The sequence below is a fragment of the Bidens hawaiensis genome, unplaced genomic scaffold (genome assembly GCF_021521415.1).
Source record: "Bidens hawaiensis isolate Kalapana, Puna unplaced genomic scaffold, B.hawaiensis_p1.1 tig00036868_1, whole genome shotgun sequence".
Lineage (NCBI taxonomy): Eukaryota > Viridiplantae > Streptophyta > Magnoliopsida > Asterales > Asteraceae > Bidens > Bidens hawaiensis.
In genome coordinates this window covers 4,405-22,499 of record NW_027505449.1, presented here as the reverse complement: position 1 = coordinate 22,499, position 18,095 = coordinate 4,405, and the positions used below count along the sequence as shown (strand labels likewise).

General features: G+C 39.8%; 1 protein-coding gene across 1 annotated transcript; it reads right to left on the bottom strand.

The window, feature by feature from the left end:
* Nucleotides 1-5,158: 5,158 nt before the first annotated feature.
* On the bottom strand, nt 5,159-6,703 carry LOC143613243 (uncharacterized). Its single transcript, XM_077087006.1, has 4 exons — nt 6,415-6,703; nt 6,217-6,336; nt 5,457-5,606; nt 5,159-5,199 (listed from the first exon to the last, which is right to left on the bottom strand). The coding sequence occupies exons 1-4, from the start codon at nt 6,701-6,703 to the stop codon at nt 5,159-5,161; spliced, it is 600 nt and encodes a 199-aa protein (XP_076943121.1).
* Nucleotides 6,704-18,095: the final 11,392 nt, after the last annotated feature.

The following is an 18,095-nucleotide window of genomic DNA, read 5'->3' as shown; positions in this document are numbered from 1 at the left end:
TCATTTTGTGATATATATAAATAAACTCAATTTATGTACACTTTGTATAAATACAAGCATAGATGTAATATATATATTTTTCATATACGCTATGCAATTATTTTTTTTACTTATAATTTTATAATTTGAATTATCCTGTGTGCGACACGGACTCCAAAACTAGTTGTATTTTAATAATCCAACTTAATGCAGTTAGCCGAGAATAGTCACAGCTTAGAAAATAGTTGTCATTGGTCCCAACTTTCACACTGTTTGTTTTCATTAGACCCCGTTAAAAAAACTTAATGGCGTTAAATTTTTTCCAAATTTCAAATTGATGTTTTAGGGCTTTCGTTCGAAATGAGGATACGATTCGATTGATATAAAAGTTACATCAAAACGGTGATCCAAACAACTAAAGGACGCTTCAATTCCGGTGTGTAAACTTTTAATTAACAAAAATCAAGCTGTTTGGTGCACCGTTTCGAGGTAAGTTTTACATCAATCGATTCGTATTCTCATTCCGATCGAAAGCCATAAAACATCAATTTGAAATTTAGAAAAAACTAAACGCCGTTAAGTTATTTTTAACAAAGGTCAATAAAAACAAATTGTGTGAAAGTTGAGATCGGTGACAACTGTTTGTTAATTTGGGATTATTATCCGCCAACTGCATTAAGTTAGGATTATTAAAATCTAATTCGCCTTAAATTTATAATTAAGAAACAATTTTATCGTAAAATTAATAAGCGGGCCATAAGTCTCATCAAACCCAAATAGCTTTTAAACCGATTATCACATCTCACTTATTTGTGAAACCCTTTTATCATCAAACCTTAAATATATTATTAACTTATTTATAATAAAAAATATTAGAATAAAAAAAAATAAATATTAGAAACAGTAATGTAAGGGGGAATAAAAGCAAGTTTATATATGTAGTAGTAGGCCAAAGTCATTGAATTATGCACAGATTCTTTCTTAAAATGTATAGTTCCATTTTAAGTAATACCAAATAACCAAAACACCAACTAAATTAATATCTGGACTCGGTTGATATTGGCATTTGGCAAGCTGTGTGCACAGTGCAGCCTTGTTTCCCACAGTAACACAGACACGTACACTGGTCATCCACCACACAAACTCACTCTCCACATCGACGTGCTTCAATACACGCCTTACCAAAACATTCATTTCCCACTTAAATCTTCTCATCACCAACACAACAAACAAACAGTAGTACTTGCATCAAGATCTCATCTTTCCCATGGACACCACTAATAATCTTGAAACCACCCACCATCCCATATCTTCTTCCAAGAGAACCCATGAAGAGATCTGCTTCAAGAAGCTAGACAAGCCTTCAAATGAGCAAAAACCAGAAGCACATGAAAAGAAGGTGGTGGTGGTGGAAGAAACTGGAAGAGACAAGTTAAAGAGACACCGGGTGGAGATGTCGGGTCGGGTATGGATACCGGACATATGGGGCCAAGAGGATCTGCTGAAGAAGTGGATAGATTGCACTGTTTTTGATTCGGCTCTTGAGAGGAGTAGCATAATGTCAGCAAGGGATGCTTTGATCCAAGAAGGAAGATCAAGCCTAAGCATAGAGAATAGTTGTTGAGATATGATTTATTTAATTAAGTAGATTTCATATTATTCTTCATGGTAATTAATTGTGTCTTGTCTTGTTTTCAAAGGAGAAAGAAAGATATCATTATTCTTATTCATGTATTATTGTTTACAAGTTATTGATCTGCAATTACTTATTTGTCTTATTGTTGTGCTTGTCCCAATTAAGGTAGAACGTCTTAACTGTGTTACAAACATGAACAGAAAATGCTTTTAAGTCATGTTATGAATTAGATGAGTTATGATATTGAAATATGTTTTTTTTGAATTTAGATATATGTATTTTATTATTTTAAGTAATACGAAATTAAAGATGATATTAGGTTAGTAAAAACTTTTGGTTGTTTTAAAAGTAAATGTAAAAATTGGTGGTAATGTGAAAATGTCAGGATGTTTAAAGACGCTTGAATATTTGTAAGGTTGGAGAAAGAAATAATTGTTTCGAAGGATATAAGAGATTCTGATATGTCAGCTAATTAGACACGTTTGTAAATTATAAAGGCTTGAGTTTTAGAGCATCATAATGCATGCTTTTAGGGCGTTTTCGAGCTGACGATAAGGGAAGATGCCCTTGGTGTGGAGGATATATGCTTTGCCGAAAAATGTAAAGAAAAATAGCCATGTGTGAGGGAGGAGAGAGGGACCGTTCTTAAGACGTTTATGATTTTTCTTTTTCCTTTTCTTTTCTCAATGATAGGGGCAAGGTTTAAATATGCTTGACATTATGGTTTTTTTAAACTTCTTATTGTGCGTTCTATAACAGCACTGATGTAGCATTCGTCGGAAAATTTATAAACATTTGTAAAGATAAAAACACAATTGATATAGTTGTTAAACAAGTAAATAAAAAAAAAACAATAACGAGAATCATATGACTTTGCAATTTTATTGTATATGTAAATGTAAATTCTTTCACATGACCTGATTTACAAATTAGAAATGTACTAAAACATTATTCAATTTTCTAAAGTAAATTAATCATCGTAAAAAAATGTTATAAGGTGATTTGGAAGGTAGAAAAAATATTATGCTAACCAGAATTCAAGTAAGACAAGAAGGAAGATATTTAAGTTTAATTGAACGGACTTACTTTAAAATATATATTCTTTTATAACTTTGATAGGTACATAAAAGGTTTTATAAAACTTTCAAAATCGCCTCTTTATCAATTTTAATGTAACCAAAATATCCCTTTCTACAATTTTCAAATCGTCATAAGAGAGACTGTGACTCATTGGCTGTGTTAAGGCCAACTAAAGAAATGTATCATGGCAGTCCTATATTCTAGCTTATCTTTCACAATCGAGTATTTTACTGATGGAGTTTAACTCTGCTAATTTTTGCTGATGTGATTGCTAATGTGTATGTTTATGTAGAAAAAAACATATGTATTCTTAATAACATTATTATAGATTAAAAGGTGAGACTTTTGTGATACACTTCTTAAGTTGAACATAGCACCGATCAGTGAGTCACGGTATCCTGTAAGCAATTTAAAAGTATACAAAGAGAGATTTTGGTGGCATTAAAAACGGATAAAAGATGCTATTTTTAAAGTTTTATTAAACCTTTTATTTGACTATCGAAGTAATAAAAAATATATATTTTTTAAAGTAAAGTTTGTTCCCGTTGAATTCTCCATTGTTTACTCTTAACATAATATTTTACCCTACTCTCTAAATCAACTTATGAGAACACGTGTAGTCAAAATGTTTCACCGTTAGACTGTTGTTGTGGACTCGCTAAAGGCATCGCGAGTGGCTGGCGCTATCCACATCGGTTGCGAACACCACAACAGCTTCCCGCAAGTGGCGGCGCGATTGGGCTTCTGCAAGCCGGGCCGAAGAGGAAGAAAGAACATCAGGGGCGTGAAGGGTTGCTGCTGCTTTTTTTTTTAATTGGTGAAGAGGAAGAAAGAACATCAGAGGCGGATCTATAAGGTTAGCAAGGGTAGCATCCGCTACCCCTCAACTTTTTGTCGTTAGTGCAAAAAAAAATATTTTTATGTCGGTTTTTTGTATTTCGCTACCCCTGAAAAAATATAATATTACCCTGCTTGTTAAAAAACCAACCAAATTAGAAGTTCAAATCAATTAACGCCCAAACTAATTAAAGCCCGATAACCTGTTAATCCTATTTGTTTTATATTCATTATAGTTTAATTTTGTTTCAATGGGTCAGAGTCAAGGTTCTGATAGTGCAAGCAACATGGAGGAGAGTTTAATAGATTAGAAGCTTTGATTTTGAGAGATAATCCATCAGCACATTACATCATTACATACATTGTTTTTCTCATCAACTTCAGTTTGTGATTGTGGCTGTTGCATAAAAAAACATATCGGTGTTAAAGAACTTAATGAATTTCTTGGCATAGTTGTTAATATGGTTGGTGCTTCTTAAAAAAGAAAAATATAATGTTGGAGGTAAAAGAGAGAGAGAGAGAGTGTGTGTATGTACACGAGTGAAAAAAGAAATTCTTTCTTCATGAAATTAAGACATGAAAATGACTAAACCAAGAGACTTCTCTTGCACAAGTCGGAGACACGCGATGGGGTTCTCATCGACAATCATGAGTTTGTTAAAATTATTCCCGGAAGTTATTGAGGTACTTGATTTTATTAAAAAAGATGGAGAGAGTGTGCAACAACGATCTAATACGAAAGATATTCTATCATATTTTAAGAGTCTTGAGTTTGTATTTTATATATACTTGTTGGATGATATTCTAGACCTCATAATGTTTTATTAAAAAAGATGGAGAGAGCGTGCAACAACGATCTAATACAAAAGGTATTCTATCATTTTTTATTTTTTGAAGAGTCTTAAATTTGTGTTTTATATAAACTTGTTGCACGATATTCTAGACCTCAAAATGCTCTATCAAAACATCATCAAAAAAATAAGTCAAGACGTATTAGAAGCGTTTGTTAAAAGAAAAGAAGATGATACAATAGCTTAATTTCAAGTTTTCAAAAAACGAAGAGTAGAAATTTGTAACCCATGTGTTATAAAATCTTTTATTATCGTCCTTCTATTTTTGTTTCGTTTACATTGTATTAAATATGATAAAAAAATATTTTAAGCATTACCCCTAAGATTTTGATCTAGATCCGTCACCAATTAAAACATGGTGACTTGTTTGCATACCGGCACTACCATATAAGTCAGCGAAGTGTGTTTCCCATATGCAGATGATGAAGAAAAGAGGTTGCAAGTTTGTTTTTTTTTATTTTTCGTTTTTTTTTTATGAAGAGATGGTTAATGGTTAAAAGGGAGAACATCACAAGTGAATGTCAACCACTTATTTTTTTATCTGTTAATCTATTTGTCTTTTCAAATTTATTTTATTAAAATCTTTACATTTTTTAGATAATCTAATAGTCTGTTGCACATATCCATTACTTACGTTGTTTATAATTATTTTATTTTATCGATATTAGAAAATTTAATTTTTATTTTATATTGTTATTTCATATTTTCGAAAATGAAAGAAAAGAAAAAATCATAAAATTTGCTGAAGCCACAGTTTCCCTGAGCCACAACAGGCTCAAGCGGCTTCAGCGAGTGTCCAGTCAGCATCCAGTAGCACTGCATGACACAGTATTATTAGATGAATTCAGAGCCTGGCTTCAACGACAACATAAACCCTTAGACATTTTGTGTTATATGGTGTCCAGTCAGCTTCCACATTTTACAAAAATAGGGTGCAGTCATAACTCTTCAGCAATCATTGGTCAATCAATTTTTTTTCTTTTTGCATCTCTAATTTTTTTAATTAAAACTAACCAAATAATATTTCATTAAATAAACAAATAAACATCACATGAAAATAATAAAAAAACTACTTGGCTCCCTCGTCCTCGTCTTCATTAGGACCACCGTTATCGTCGTCCTCATCTCATCATCGAACTCGTTTTTGTCTTCATCTTTGCCTTCGTCCTCGACTTCATTTTCACCCGGAAGGCGCCGAAACATCCATGCATGTTGGACCAAATCTGCCATAAGAGCGTTATGTATTTCTTTTGAACGCACAAAAATACGTGCTTTCTAGTCTCTGCTCCAAAGTCTGGCATTGGTGGTGGATCATCGTCCGGTATATAAGTTGGACATATTACTCAACCATCGTCTTCGATGATAATGTTATGCAATATGATACACGTATACGTAGCGCTTTCATTCTTTCCAACGACTATAGACGACATGGATAAATGCCAACGTTGTTGAAGAACCCCAAAACACATCTCGATGTCCTTTCGCAAAGATTCTTGCACTCTTTTAAAATATTATCTTTTTTCATTGACCTTGTTTCTAAAGGTTTTCACTATAGTAGCATACACCGGATATATCCCATCACCCAAATAGTAACCGTATCGGTAGTGGTTATCGTTAGTCCAAAGCGAAGCTGCGGGAATGGTATTGGAGATATAACCGTCCATCACAGGCGACCGTTCTAAGGCGCTTATGTCATTGTTGGAGTCGGCGACACCAAAGAACGTCGACCAAATCCAAAGACTGTATGAAGCAATCGCTTAAAGACTGAGTGTTGGTCCTTTTTGGTCACCTCGTGTGTATTGACCTCGTCATGCGGTTATTCTAAGTGCATACAATCTATACTCCCGGTCGTGTGGGGTAAACCATGCACCTTTGCATGTGCCTCGTAAATCTGTTCTAGATCGTTACAATTTGGCGTTCTTAGATAATGTGATGCATTCATCTTTATTATTCCTATACAAAATAATTAATTAAAATCAATTTAAAAAGAACTACAAGAGATATATATGTTTTTTTAAAACTGAAATTTACCGTAGCAGAAATACTCCAAGGTGTCTTGGGTAGCTTTATCGGCCATCTTTAAGTTCTCTCCGTTGATGTCGGTTGTGTTTCCGTAGGTGAACACGCATATAGCCGAAGTAACCTTTTGGATTGTGGTGAATCCTAGCGTCCCTTGACCATCAACTTTTTGCTTAAAGTAATTAAACTCACGCTCCAAATCTTCGGTAATGTGCAAAAGTAAACGTTTAGACATCTGAAATCGACGCCTAAAAGTCTTCGGGTTCTTGTATTTCAGCGACTCATCGAAGTAATCTTCCATCAAACGAGTGTTCGCGGCCTAGCGGTCTCATTCAATATATGCTCTTTTCTTAACGGGGAGTGGAGGAGAACGAAGAGAACTCATATAATTTGTCGCGAACAAAACCGCACTTGTAATCGCCTCTTACTTCGCTTCGTTATCGGCTTATTGGTTACACCCATTTCACTAATAGACGCCGAATTTGTTAGTTAAATCTAGTCATGTGCCTTGTAAATGAGGACAATTTAGTCTTTTAATTATATAAACTAGTAAACATCCCCGCGCTTTGCGGCGGGAGCATTGATAAAGGGTAGCCCGTGCATCGTGAAGGTGACATATATAAAACATAAAGTTAGTTTGTTAGGCGCTTTACGGTGGCTCGGTTATAATAAAGTTTATATCGAAACATAGATAGAAATAAGGTTGTCTTTGTAAAAAACTAAGTTGCGGTGAAGAAAATAAAATATATTATAGCTAATACATGTGTTTGGTCGTGATACATGAGCTCGACATTGAATTAAATTTATATCGAGATGTACATAGAAATATTGTCGTTTTTTTAAATTTAGAGTAAAATTACATTTAAAAAAGTTAAAAATATATAATAGTTGACGTAGATCAATTTCGAACGAAGTAACATTACGTTGCGAAAAAAAGTTAAAAATAAAATATGTCACAAAAATAAATATATAAATAAATCAAAGCATTAAAAATCTTACAAATAGAAGAAATTATTAGTTTTGAAAATGAATTATATATTAGTATAGAGAGATTGTAACTATCTATTGACTTTAATGAAAAATTTTGTTTAGGTGTAAAGAAGTAATTGGTTTGTTCAATGAATAGTAATTGTTGTGAGTTAACTAGCATTTGGTTTTTAATATATATATATATATATAGATATATATATATATTTATATTTATATATATATATTGATGTTTAAGAAAGATGAAGAAAAGTTGCATGTGCTTGATAAATTATATATATATAGATAACACAAAGATTTTTTAAGGCAATTATTTTGGTCTTTTATGTAATTACTTTCTAAAATTGTTGTATCTTTCTATTTGGTTCAACGGCTTTAGTCAAATATTCCAACTCTCTCTTGATCATGTTTGCCCAAGTTCAAGTCTCCAATATAAGGTAACAACTTAATATTTTTTGTTAGTTAGCCCTTGTGTGTTGTATTATTGTTTTTTTTCTCATTTACATTTTTTTTGGTTTAAATATAACTAGGTTGTTACCCAGCGGGCTGTTCTGTTGGTCGGATGTCGTTTCCGTAAGTTGTCACGAATTTTGTTGGTATCGGCTACGTTCTTTACGGTACCAAAACTAAACCCAAAAAATAATTCCTCAAAATAACGTATTTAAAACAAAGTAAAAAAACGAAACATCACACCACCTTACTTTTTCGTTGCTTGATCTAATATGAAATCTATTTTTTTAAAGACAAAAGAAAACCATAAAAAACAAAATTACAAAAAAAAATCTATTTAAGAAAAAACAAAACAAAAATACAAAACAAAACCGGCTTACATAAGGTTTGAACTCGGGACAACCGGGTTATAACAATACAACACCACCACCACAACAGCTTTCCTTTTTGTCCTTTGATTACTTTCAAATGAATAAATAGTCAAACATATTTTGAAATATTAAAAAAAAAGAAACTTGGTGACAGCCACTGATTGAACCAACAATAAAACTAGTGTAACAGGCATTCTCCTTTAATATATTCCCTCCGTCCCATTAAAAATGTCATAGTTTAAAAAACACAAAGTTCAAGAAAGATTAAATGATAACCTTTTTTGCTTACAAAATGACAATAATATCCTTGAAAATTGGGTCCATCAACATTGATCATTAATGCTAGTTATGTGTGTTTAAGGGTAAACTTGAAAATTGGCTAATAAATTTTGAAAGTAAACATTTGTAATGGGACAACTAAAAATGAAAATATAGACACTTTTAATGGGACGGAGGGAATATGGTATAATGTGATAATCTAACAAAATTAATTTTTAGGTTTGGTTCTCGTAAGCGTAAAACGAACCTAATGGATACCAATCGAATTTGTGTCAACTCGTCGCCATAACGCCGAGGTTTTTGTTTTAAATACGTTAACTTGACAGAACTATTTTTTGGGTTTAGTTCCGAACCATAGTAAATATAGCCGATACAAACTACATTCACGTACTCCTCGCTGCAACGACCATGTTTTATTGACCAAATAAACTTTGATTTAAATACAATATTATTTATTATTATTTTTTTGTATTATATGTTATACAAGTTACAACTACTATAAGTGTACTAATTTATGATTTGTGTTTAATGTTTTTACCGGTACGAACCTAACTGATAACAATCGAATTCGTGCCCGCCGCCGCAATGCGACGGGTTACCGCCCAGTTTAGCTTTAAACTTGCATATGCTGGGAACAACTTTAATAAACATAATCTAGTTATTCGTAAAATTCTTATTTAATCAATAAATTAGTTTATCGTGATTATTTTTTATTTAACAAAATGTTAATGGCAAGTATTGGGCCCTCCAGTGGGTAGAAAGAAAGAAATGTAGAATAGTTAATTGTTTGGGCCGAAGGGGGAGAAACTAGACTGGGCCTGAGGAACTGGCAAATAGGAAGTTGGGATTTGGGAACCAACCGACTGCAATTAAATAGAGGTGTACAAAAAAACCAGTTTGGGACCGGTTTTAGGCAAACCGAACCGAACCGGTTTGGGTTTAAAACCAGTTTCACCCAAACCGGTTCCCAACCCGACCCAAACCGCCAGTTTCAGGACCGGTTCCCCTTAAGATCTACCAAACCGGTTTTAAAACCGAACCGGTTTGAGAAAAACCGGTTTAAAACCGGTTAAACCGGTTTATAAACCGAACCAAACCAACGTGACCAGGTCGGCCTATCTTGTGTCTAAACCGGTTTATAAACCGAACCGGTTTGAGTCAAACCGGTTTTGACCAGCCGTTGACCAAACCGATTCGGTTTGGGTTTAAAACCGGTTTTGTACACCTCTACAATAAAATGCCATAAATATTGTATATCAACATGTACAAAATAGTCTCAGCAGGTTGATGTTTATAAGTACATAATAATATAGATTTTGGAGTGTATTAAACGCATGATAGCCATTAAAAATAACACAAAAATAGTCAGGCAGGAGCGACAGGCACAAGTCACTCGACCTTTTGTTTTAAAGCAGCGCGACAACCACAAAGTAGCACTATATTATGATACAAATCGGCTAAGATCGTAAATGAAAGCACACAAGAGAACAATAAACTCAAAGCAATTCTTCTTCAACAATAATCAACCAAACAAAAGGATAGAACTCTAGAATATTTAAAGCTCATCCTAGAGATAAGTATCACCAAAATAAAAGATAAAAACCAAGTTAACGAGAAGTTTGAAATTCAAAATGCTAAATTGAAATAAACCCAACAAAAGATAATGATTATCTTGATCTTCTTTTGCCACCTATCCAGAACCCGCAACCGGGCCGCATCCTGGGTCCAGTTCATCCATTAGCTCACCAAACGAGCCAGTTGCGATATCATTTGGGTCGGGTCCTAACTCGTGATCCGTATCATATTACCTTACACTTGATTTGCGGATATTGTATAAAATGATTGTTTTACCCTTACAGTATCCTTTCTATATAAAGAAGATATATAATAACGAATAAATCATTTTAAGATGATCTTTAAACAATTAAACCTAATAAAGTGACCAAGGAATAAATCACAGTTTCCTGACCTAAAACATGGTATCTGTTTCCTTAACTGAAGATAGAGAGTTTTCGAGAGAAATTCCGTCCAACTTCATCCATCCAAACAGCACGAGTAATAAGTTAGTAGGTGTGGAATACATGTAAAAAACGATGTACACAAAGAGGCATAATATTCCACTTTTGTCCCTCTAACCAGGAAAAAAAAAACAATATCCGGTAGTGTTTCAGCCACTCGACAATATCAAGAAGTGCCAGCGAGTGCGAAGAATGATATGATATTCACTGCATAGACTCCAACTTCCAAATTTTAATGGTCCCGTCATCACTTGCAGAAGCAAGAAGCATGTTACCCTGCAAAAAGCAATCCACGCATGAAGAAACACTAGGCGACCCCGGGCAGATTACGGATAATCTGGGGGTTAAGTAGATGTTTCCCACGAGGGTTAGGTCCGGCAAGATGGTTATTCTTCAGATGACCTGCAAAACAAACACCGTGAGCTCGTCACTGAGAAGGGGGGGTTCCTCCTTGTGACCACCCTCCGGCGTGAGAATCAGACTATATTGCTCTGAATATAAGTGTATATTAAGAGAAATAGCTAGAGAAGATAAGATGATGATACCGTTCCAATGTGTTGGAGTATTTATAGCTGAAGGTAGGTTTCCAAGCAGGTACAGCCAGCTGTATAATATTCCTTTTCTACCAACTGTGGGCTACGCACGTGCCATGCTGGTGGCTGGTGGGTAGGCAGCGGCTGATAGTGACATGGCCGGCTGTGTACTATTCCTTTTCCGCCGGGTGTGTACTATTCCTTTTCCACCAACTGCAGGCTATGTACGTGCCACGACAAGGGTTGTTGAGTAGGCAGCGGCTGATAGTGACATTTTGTACTAGAGCGTGCTCCTCCTCGTACTGTTGTCGGTGAGCTGTCACCCTGTGATTGGTTCATGGGCTGCTTTGGTCAGATTTGTCTATTTTGTCCATACCTTGGCAGGTATAGTACAAAAGATCTTCCAGAAGCGTACGGACTGGCTCATTTGGGCGGGAGTATTCCCGCCTTGCTCATTCCTTCTTCAGGTGACATTACTGAATTATTGAGAGTTAGTGCCTTGTGCGTGTAGCCTTGCTATTAGTGCGGGTTTCCGCAGCTGCGGGAACAGGCGGGGTACTTCACCATTGGGAGGCTTTTCCTGCGGGAACAGCTGGCGTACTGCGCGTAAGGTCTTCATCTCTGAGCATGGTTGGTCCTGCGGAACCAGTTGGTCCTTGCGCAGACGTCCCTCTTCAAGGTGAGTCTTGCGGGTCCAACTGGGCTCTGCTGGGACCTACCTCTTCAAGTCCCCCCAGTCCAATGTTCTTCTCATGAATTGTTAATAAGTGAAGTGAACTTTTGGACTTAAGCAAGGGGTTTTGGAAAGGGTTTTTAGTTTTAAGGTTTTCCGTGGGGATTCTTCCCGCGGTTTTCCTAATGTCACTCGCAGAAATTCCCGACTTTTCTGCCTGATCTTTGGTTGTGATGCGGGTAGGTGTTTAACCCCTTCGCACATCGGGAGCGTTGAGTTTCATTTGTATAGATTCTTCACGAGGTTTTGGTAGTTTCGGACATAGTGATCAGTTATGTTAAACCACCAATTCCGCCTTGAAGTTTCAAACAAGCTAGTTCTCAACGTTCCCGCTATGCGGAGGTGCTATTTCTCTTTCCGCAAGCACGGTCCAGAAGATCCCTCTTGGTTTCAATTCCCTGCAAGTGCTAAGTATGTGAAGGGTTTCGCCTTGACACTGTACCCGCACTCGTCTTATAGTTTCTTTACTTCCAAGGTATTCTTGGCTTCAATTCCCTGCAGGTGCTAGGTATGTGAAGGGTTTCGCCTTGACACTGTACCCGCACTTGTCTTACGGTTTCTTGGGTACCAAGGTAAGGGGGTATATTCCCTCTTATTTTTTAATATTTGAATCTTTTTGATTTTTTTTTTTGAAATTCGAAGAGTTGGTGAAAGGATAAGAACAGTCCAAACTGTTGAAGGGACGTTAGTGTCCGACGGTTTCTTCTGACAGTTTCAGGACGTGCAGGAAGTTATGGCGACGTGACAGTATATGGTCATTCCAGACGCTTTTTCAGGCGCGTGGGCGCGAGTTTTCGGGCGCGTGGGTGCGAAGTTTACGGCGCACGTCCTGTCAACAGCTGTTGCCAGCTTGCTTTTTCCACGTGTCATAGTTTCATTGCACCTGCGTTTTCCTCTCTCTTCCGCATTAAATTCATCGCATTCATTGCGATGAGTATATAAAGGGAGGAGAGGATGCATCTCAACTCACAGTTTCACTTCCTTCTTCTTCTAAGCGATTTCCGGCGAATACTCTAACTTTTGTCGAGCATTCTCCTGAAATCGTTCCTTCTTTACATCTAAAACATGTCTTCCGTTCATGATCCTGAAGTTACAGCTGAAGAATCCGACGTGTATTCCGAGAACCCGATGTCCGCGTCTGACAAGGACGATAAGAGTACTGCTGGCGAGTGCCAGTGTGCTCTTCCCGTCGACCTTTATCAGTACATCGTCAGGAAGTTCATGCTCGAGCCTTTCGAGCCTGAGTTTCCTGAGCCTCATCAGACGGTGTACGATGCCCCTAAAGGCAAGATAGGGGTATATGCTGCATTCTTCGTCTATGGGAATCTCAGGTTCCCATTGACGAAGTTTGTATACCGTGTTTTGGAGAGACACGGTGTGCACCTGATGGAGGTACACCCAATGGCGATCGCCAAGATCCGCCATTTTGAATGGGTGTGCCTCATTCTGGGTGTGAAGCCCCATGTCGACCGCCTGATGACCTTCTACTCCTGGAGGTGCATCCAAGGCTTGTACACCTTGGTCACTCGGATCAAGGGTTTGAAGATCTGTGCTACCGAGCGCAGTCTTCGGTCTTGGAAGCGGGAGTTTTTCTATATCTCTGCCCGTGTCGTCCCTATTGCGATGACATTCAAGAACGGGAGAGCACTCCCCAACCTTCACACCTCCAACTACCAGGAGGCGGAATGGTTTACCAAGATCTCCCGGATCCAGACTCCGGTTTACCGCTTTGCGGAGTCTGGGATGGTGATGCTCGGTATGAGCCGGGTGTGGAAAGATGCTGGGGAAGAGGCGCCACAGATTCCCATCGTCCTCGAATACGGTTTGAACTCTATCTCTTACGGTATGCTTCATATTATCTGCTAATTTAGGGTTTTTGTTCTAACCATTTTTCTTTTTATTTTCAGAGGGGAACAACTTGCAGTTGCTTCTGCAACCGCGTGAGAGCGGTGGTCCCGCTCGGCTGGGTACTCGTGCTCTTGACTAGAACGAGTTGCCCATCCTTGAGCAAACGGCGGATCGGTTTGTGGAGGTCTACTCGCCGGGCCACGAGATTCTGAGCGCCACGCAGCCAGGTAAGGGATTATTTAACCCTCGCCCTCTCAATGCTCAAACCTCTGCTGGAATTCCTCTAATTTTGTTATCTTCTGATGAGGAATCCGCAGATGGTCCTTTCTTCGCGAGGAAGATGAAGGCTGCTAGCGGGAAAGGCAAGGCGAAGGTTGCCTCCACTGCCGATCAGGGGAGCCGGTCTTACTCGGAAACCGAAAGCGAGGAGGCGGCGGGGAACCCTGGTGGTGGTGAGACCACTGTTCCGGAGGTTGAGACAGCTGTCACCTCCGGGCAGCCCAGTACGACGACGGTGACCGGCATGAAGAGGCCGGCTCCATCGGGTTCGTCCCCGCCTGTCCGAACCTTCAAGCTCAAAAAGACTCGTAAGTATAAACTTCATTTACTTTAACTGCATATATTTCCGCCATTATATTTAAATATGCTGTCTTCATGCAGGCGTGGATGCAACCGCATTCCCGAGTGGAGCGGGAAGGAGCGTCTCTGGACCCATGACGGTAGGTTTGGTCAACCTACCCGAGGCGATGACCCAGGCGGCTGCGCCTGTTTGCAGCATTGGTTCAGTTGCTCATCCCGTTGAGGCAACTGTTCCAACTGTAACATCATCTCCGCCGGCTGTCAGTGCCATCTTCACTGCATCCTTCACTGAGCCGGCGGTGATTTTTTCTGCTGGTTCCTCCGCAGCGGTGGCCACGGTTGTGAGTTCACCTCCAGTGAGTTCACCACCGATGGTCTCTACCACGGCGGCTTCAACCGTGCCTCCGGCACCGGCGACTACCTCATCCCCGGCCGGTTCATCAGGTATGTTTGGGGCTTCTAGCCAATCTGTGCCCTCTTCCCATCTGCCTGACCTCTTGGATGGATATCCCTTAGGTTCGGGTGACGGGTTTGGCGGCTACCGGCCTGTTGTCGACCCTACAGGTGCGTAGGGTTATTTTGGCCTTTTTTTATATCATCTTTTCCTAACTGCTTTTTGTTTTTGCAGTGTCGGATTCCAATGAGGTGTATGTTCCACGGTGGAACATCCGCCGGGGAACAACCCTTCGGACGGCTGTGGACTGCGTCGAGTGGGCGCGTCACGCAGCCCCAAGTGGCGCGTTGGGGGAAGCCATGTACATCAGGAGGGTAGGCTGATAAATGAGCTTCGGATTCTCCTTGCCCGGATGCAGCCGCGCGTCGAGTTGCTTTGTCGTGAAAACGACAAGTTAAAAGCGGCGCGTATCCAAGAAGTGGCTCAGGCGCGGGCTATTCTGGAGGAGAACAGGAGACTTTCCGTCATTGCTGTGGAGAAGGAAAAGGCCTTCAAGGCCCTCGAGGTTGAAGTTCAGGCCCGGCTCGAGGCCCGTTCCAAGGCTACCCAAGCTGTTAACGAACAGCTTAGGTTGGCTAAGGAGACTGCACGGAACGCAACCGAAAGGGCCACCAAGGCTGAAGCTGTTGCTGAGCCTCTGCGCGCCGAGAATGAGGAGCTTAAAGCCAAACTAGAGAGGCTCCAGCAGGCTCATGATGCCTTGGCCGTGAAAGACGCCAAGAAGCTCCAAGAGATCTTGGACCAGAGGGGTATGCTTGACCACACTGAGCGTAAGCTGAAAGGCGTTGAAGAAGCTGCAGCTAAAGAAGTGTTGTTTGCCAACCTTAACCAAAATGAAGCCGAACGCGCCCGTGACCGAGCTCAAGCTGCCCTCCAGGAATCTCAAGCTGCCCTCCAGGGAGCTCTGATCACCAAGGAGTGGCTTCTACGAGAAGCGTTGTCGCCGGTATGCGTAGCTTCATAATGTCTTTACGCTTTTCTTTATACTTAGAAAAGTTTGATACATATATTTTTTTGCAGGTTGTGCATCGGGTCTTCACGAACACATCTTATGACGATGCCATGAGCGCAGCCCTCAACGCTTCCCATGATGATGGGGAAAAGGCTGGTTTCCTGCTTGGTCTGGGGTTTGTTGAGAAGGGCATCCCGCCTTCCAACTTCCCTCTTTATGACGTGGACACTGAAGCTGCTTACGACCAAGCAGTGAACCAGTATGCTGCCTTCCCGCATCCGGTGATGGAGAAGGTGAACGAAATAGCTGCTTCAGATGATGGGCTAACTATTCTCAAGACTTTCCTTGAACCGCCACAGCCAACTGATGGTGCGGGTTCAAGTGGGTTTGGAGGGAGTGGTCCTGAAGCTTGAACCTTTAGATCCCTTTCCACCGTTGGAATAGATTTTTATTTTGTATAGATTTATATTCTTGTATGCGGGTATGATACCTGGCCATTCTTGTAATACTTGAATTTTTATGGAATATAAATCTTTTGTTAATGCCTTGCCTTGTAAACCTTATATGTTTTGCTCATGCATATTCTAGTTTAACTTAGCAATTTCCTAAGTACTTTGGATAAGTTAACCTTTCAACGTGGCAAATAATAGGTTAAAGTTTTGCTTCCTCTTTCGTGATTGTGCGGGTAAGACCGTCACTTTCACTTAGTAGGATGGCTAAACTTTACCTATATCTGACCTGCGTGTAGGTTTCCCTCATCTTTTCCTTATAAATTTTCTAAGTGTTTTGAATAAGTTAACCTTTCGACGCGCGGTTGTCAATAGGTTAATGTTCAGCTTCCTCTCTTATGATTGTGCGGGTAGGACCGTCACTTTCATTTAGTGGGGTGACCAAACTTCACCTATAACTGACCTGCGTGAAGGTTTTCCTCATTTTTCCCGTAGAATTTTTTTTTTTCGTTTTTTGTGTTTATGAGGGTTTTGCCGCCTTTCACACGCAACGACTTACTTCTTCCCATATTTATGCGGTGAATACCGGCATATCAGTGTGGGAAGTTCATAAGTATAAAGGTAAGGCTATCAACACAATGTGAAAGGAGAATCATTTCCATTAGAAGTGGCTCTAGGCCTTTTCTTTACAAGTTTGGAATTGATCTACATGTAACATTTGCGTAATTGAGCTCCATTCAATGTTCTTGGGATGGGAGTGCCATCGAGCCTTTCGAGCCGGTATGCGCCCTTTCCCAAAACTTCTTTGATAATGTATGGTCCTTCCCAGACCAGGGCCAGTTTTCCTGGGCGCTCTTGGTTCGAAGCCTCGTTGTTACGCAATATGTAGTCTCCTACATTGAAGTTGCAGAGTTTTACCCGCGTGTTGTAGTACTTTTGCATTTGTCGCTTGTAGTTCTCTTCACGAGCTGCGGCTAAGTCTCCGCGTTTTTCGGTCAACATAAGGTCTAACCGTCTTTCCGCATCATTGTCTTCTGGCTGAATCAAGACCCTTGGTGAGGGTAAACCAATTTCGACCGGGACCATGGCTTCAGTGCCATAAGTGAGGCTGAACGGGGTTTCTCCCGTACTGTCCTTTTTCAGCGTTCTGATTGCCCAAAGGACGTGTGGAACTTCGTCCACCCAGCCCGATCTGTGTTCCAAGAGTTTTTTCTTTATGCCGTCGACGATGCTCTTATTTGCTCTTTCCACCTCACCATTACCCTGCGGGTGCGCCACTGAGGTAAAGGTGTGGGTGATTTGAAGTTCTTCCAGCCACTTTTGTAGCTTCTTGTCAGCAAAGTTGGTGCCGTTATCGCTCATCAAAGTCTGTGGAAGTCCAAAACGACAAATAATAAATTCCCAAATAAATTTTTTAATATGTTTTGCGGTTGTTTGGGCTAAGGGTTTTGCTTCTATCCACTTGGTGAAGTAGTCGATGGCTACCACTAAAAACTGAACGTTTCCTGCTGCTGTGGGAAATGGGCCTGTCACATCGATGGCCCACTTCTGAAATGGCCATGAAGAGGTGACTAGAACAAGTTCATTCTTCGGGCGATGCGTGTTGGGTGCGTAAAGCTGGCAAGACCTACACTTTCTGATGTATGCCAGCGCATCCGTATGCATCCCCGGCCAAAAGTATCCCGCGTTGTTTAGCTTAGCCACAACAGCGCGTGGACCTGCATGTACTCCACAGATGCCCTCGTGCACTTCCCTTAGGAGGTAGCCAGCATCTTGGTTGTCCACGCATCTTAGGAGTGGGCCAAGAAAGTTACGTCTGTAAAGGATGTCATCGATGAGTTGATAGTTCAGTGCTTTACAACGTATTTTTCTTGCCTGTGTTTTTGACTCTGGTAGTATACCCGCCGCAAGGTAATTTATTATTGGTGTCATCCACGTTTCTGTACCGGTTTGGATGACACAAATTTCCTTGTGCGGGACTGATGGTGCTCAAAGGAGTTCAATGCGGATATCCTTTCCCAAGTGGGTGAAGGCTAATGA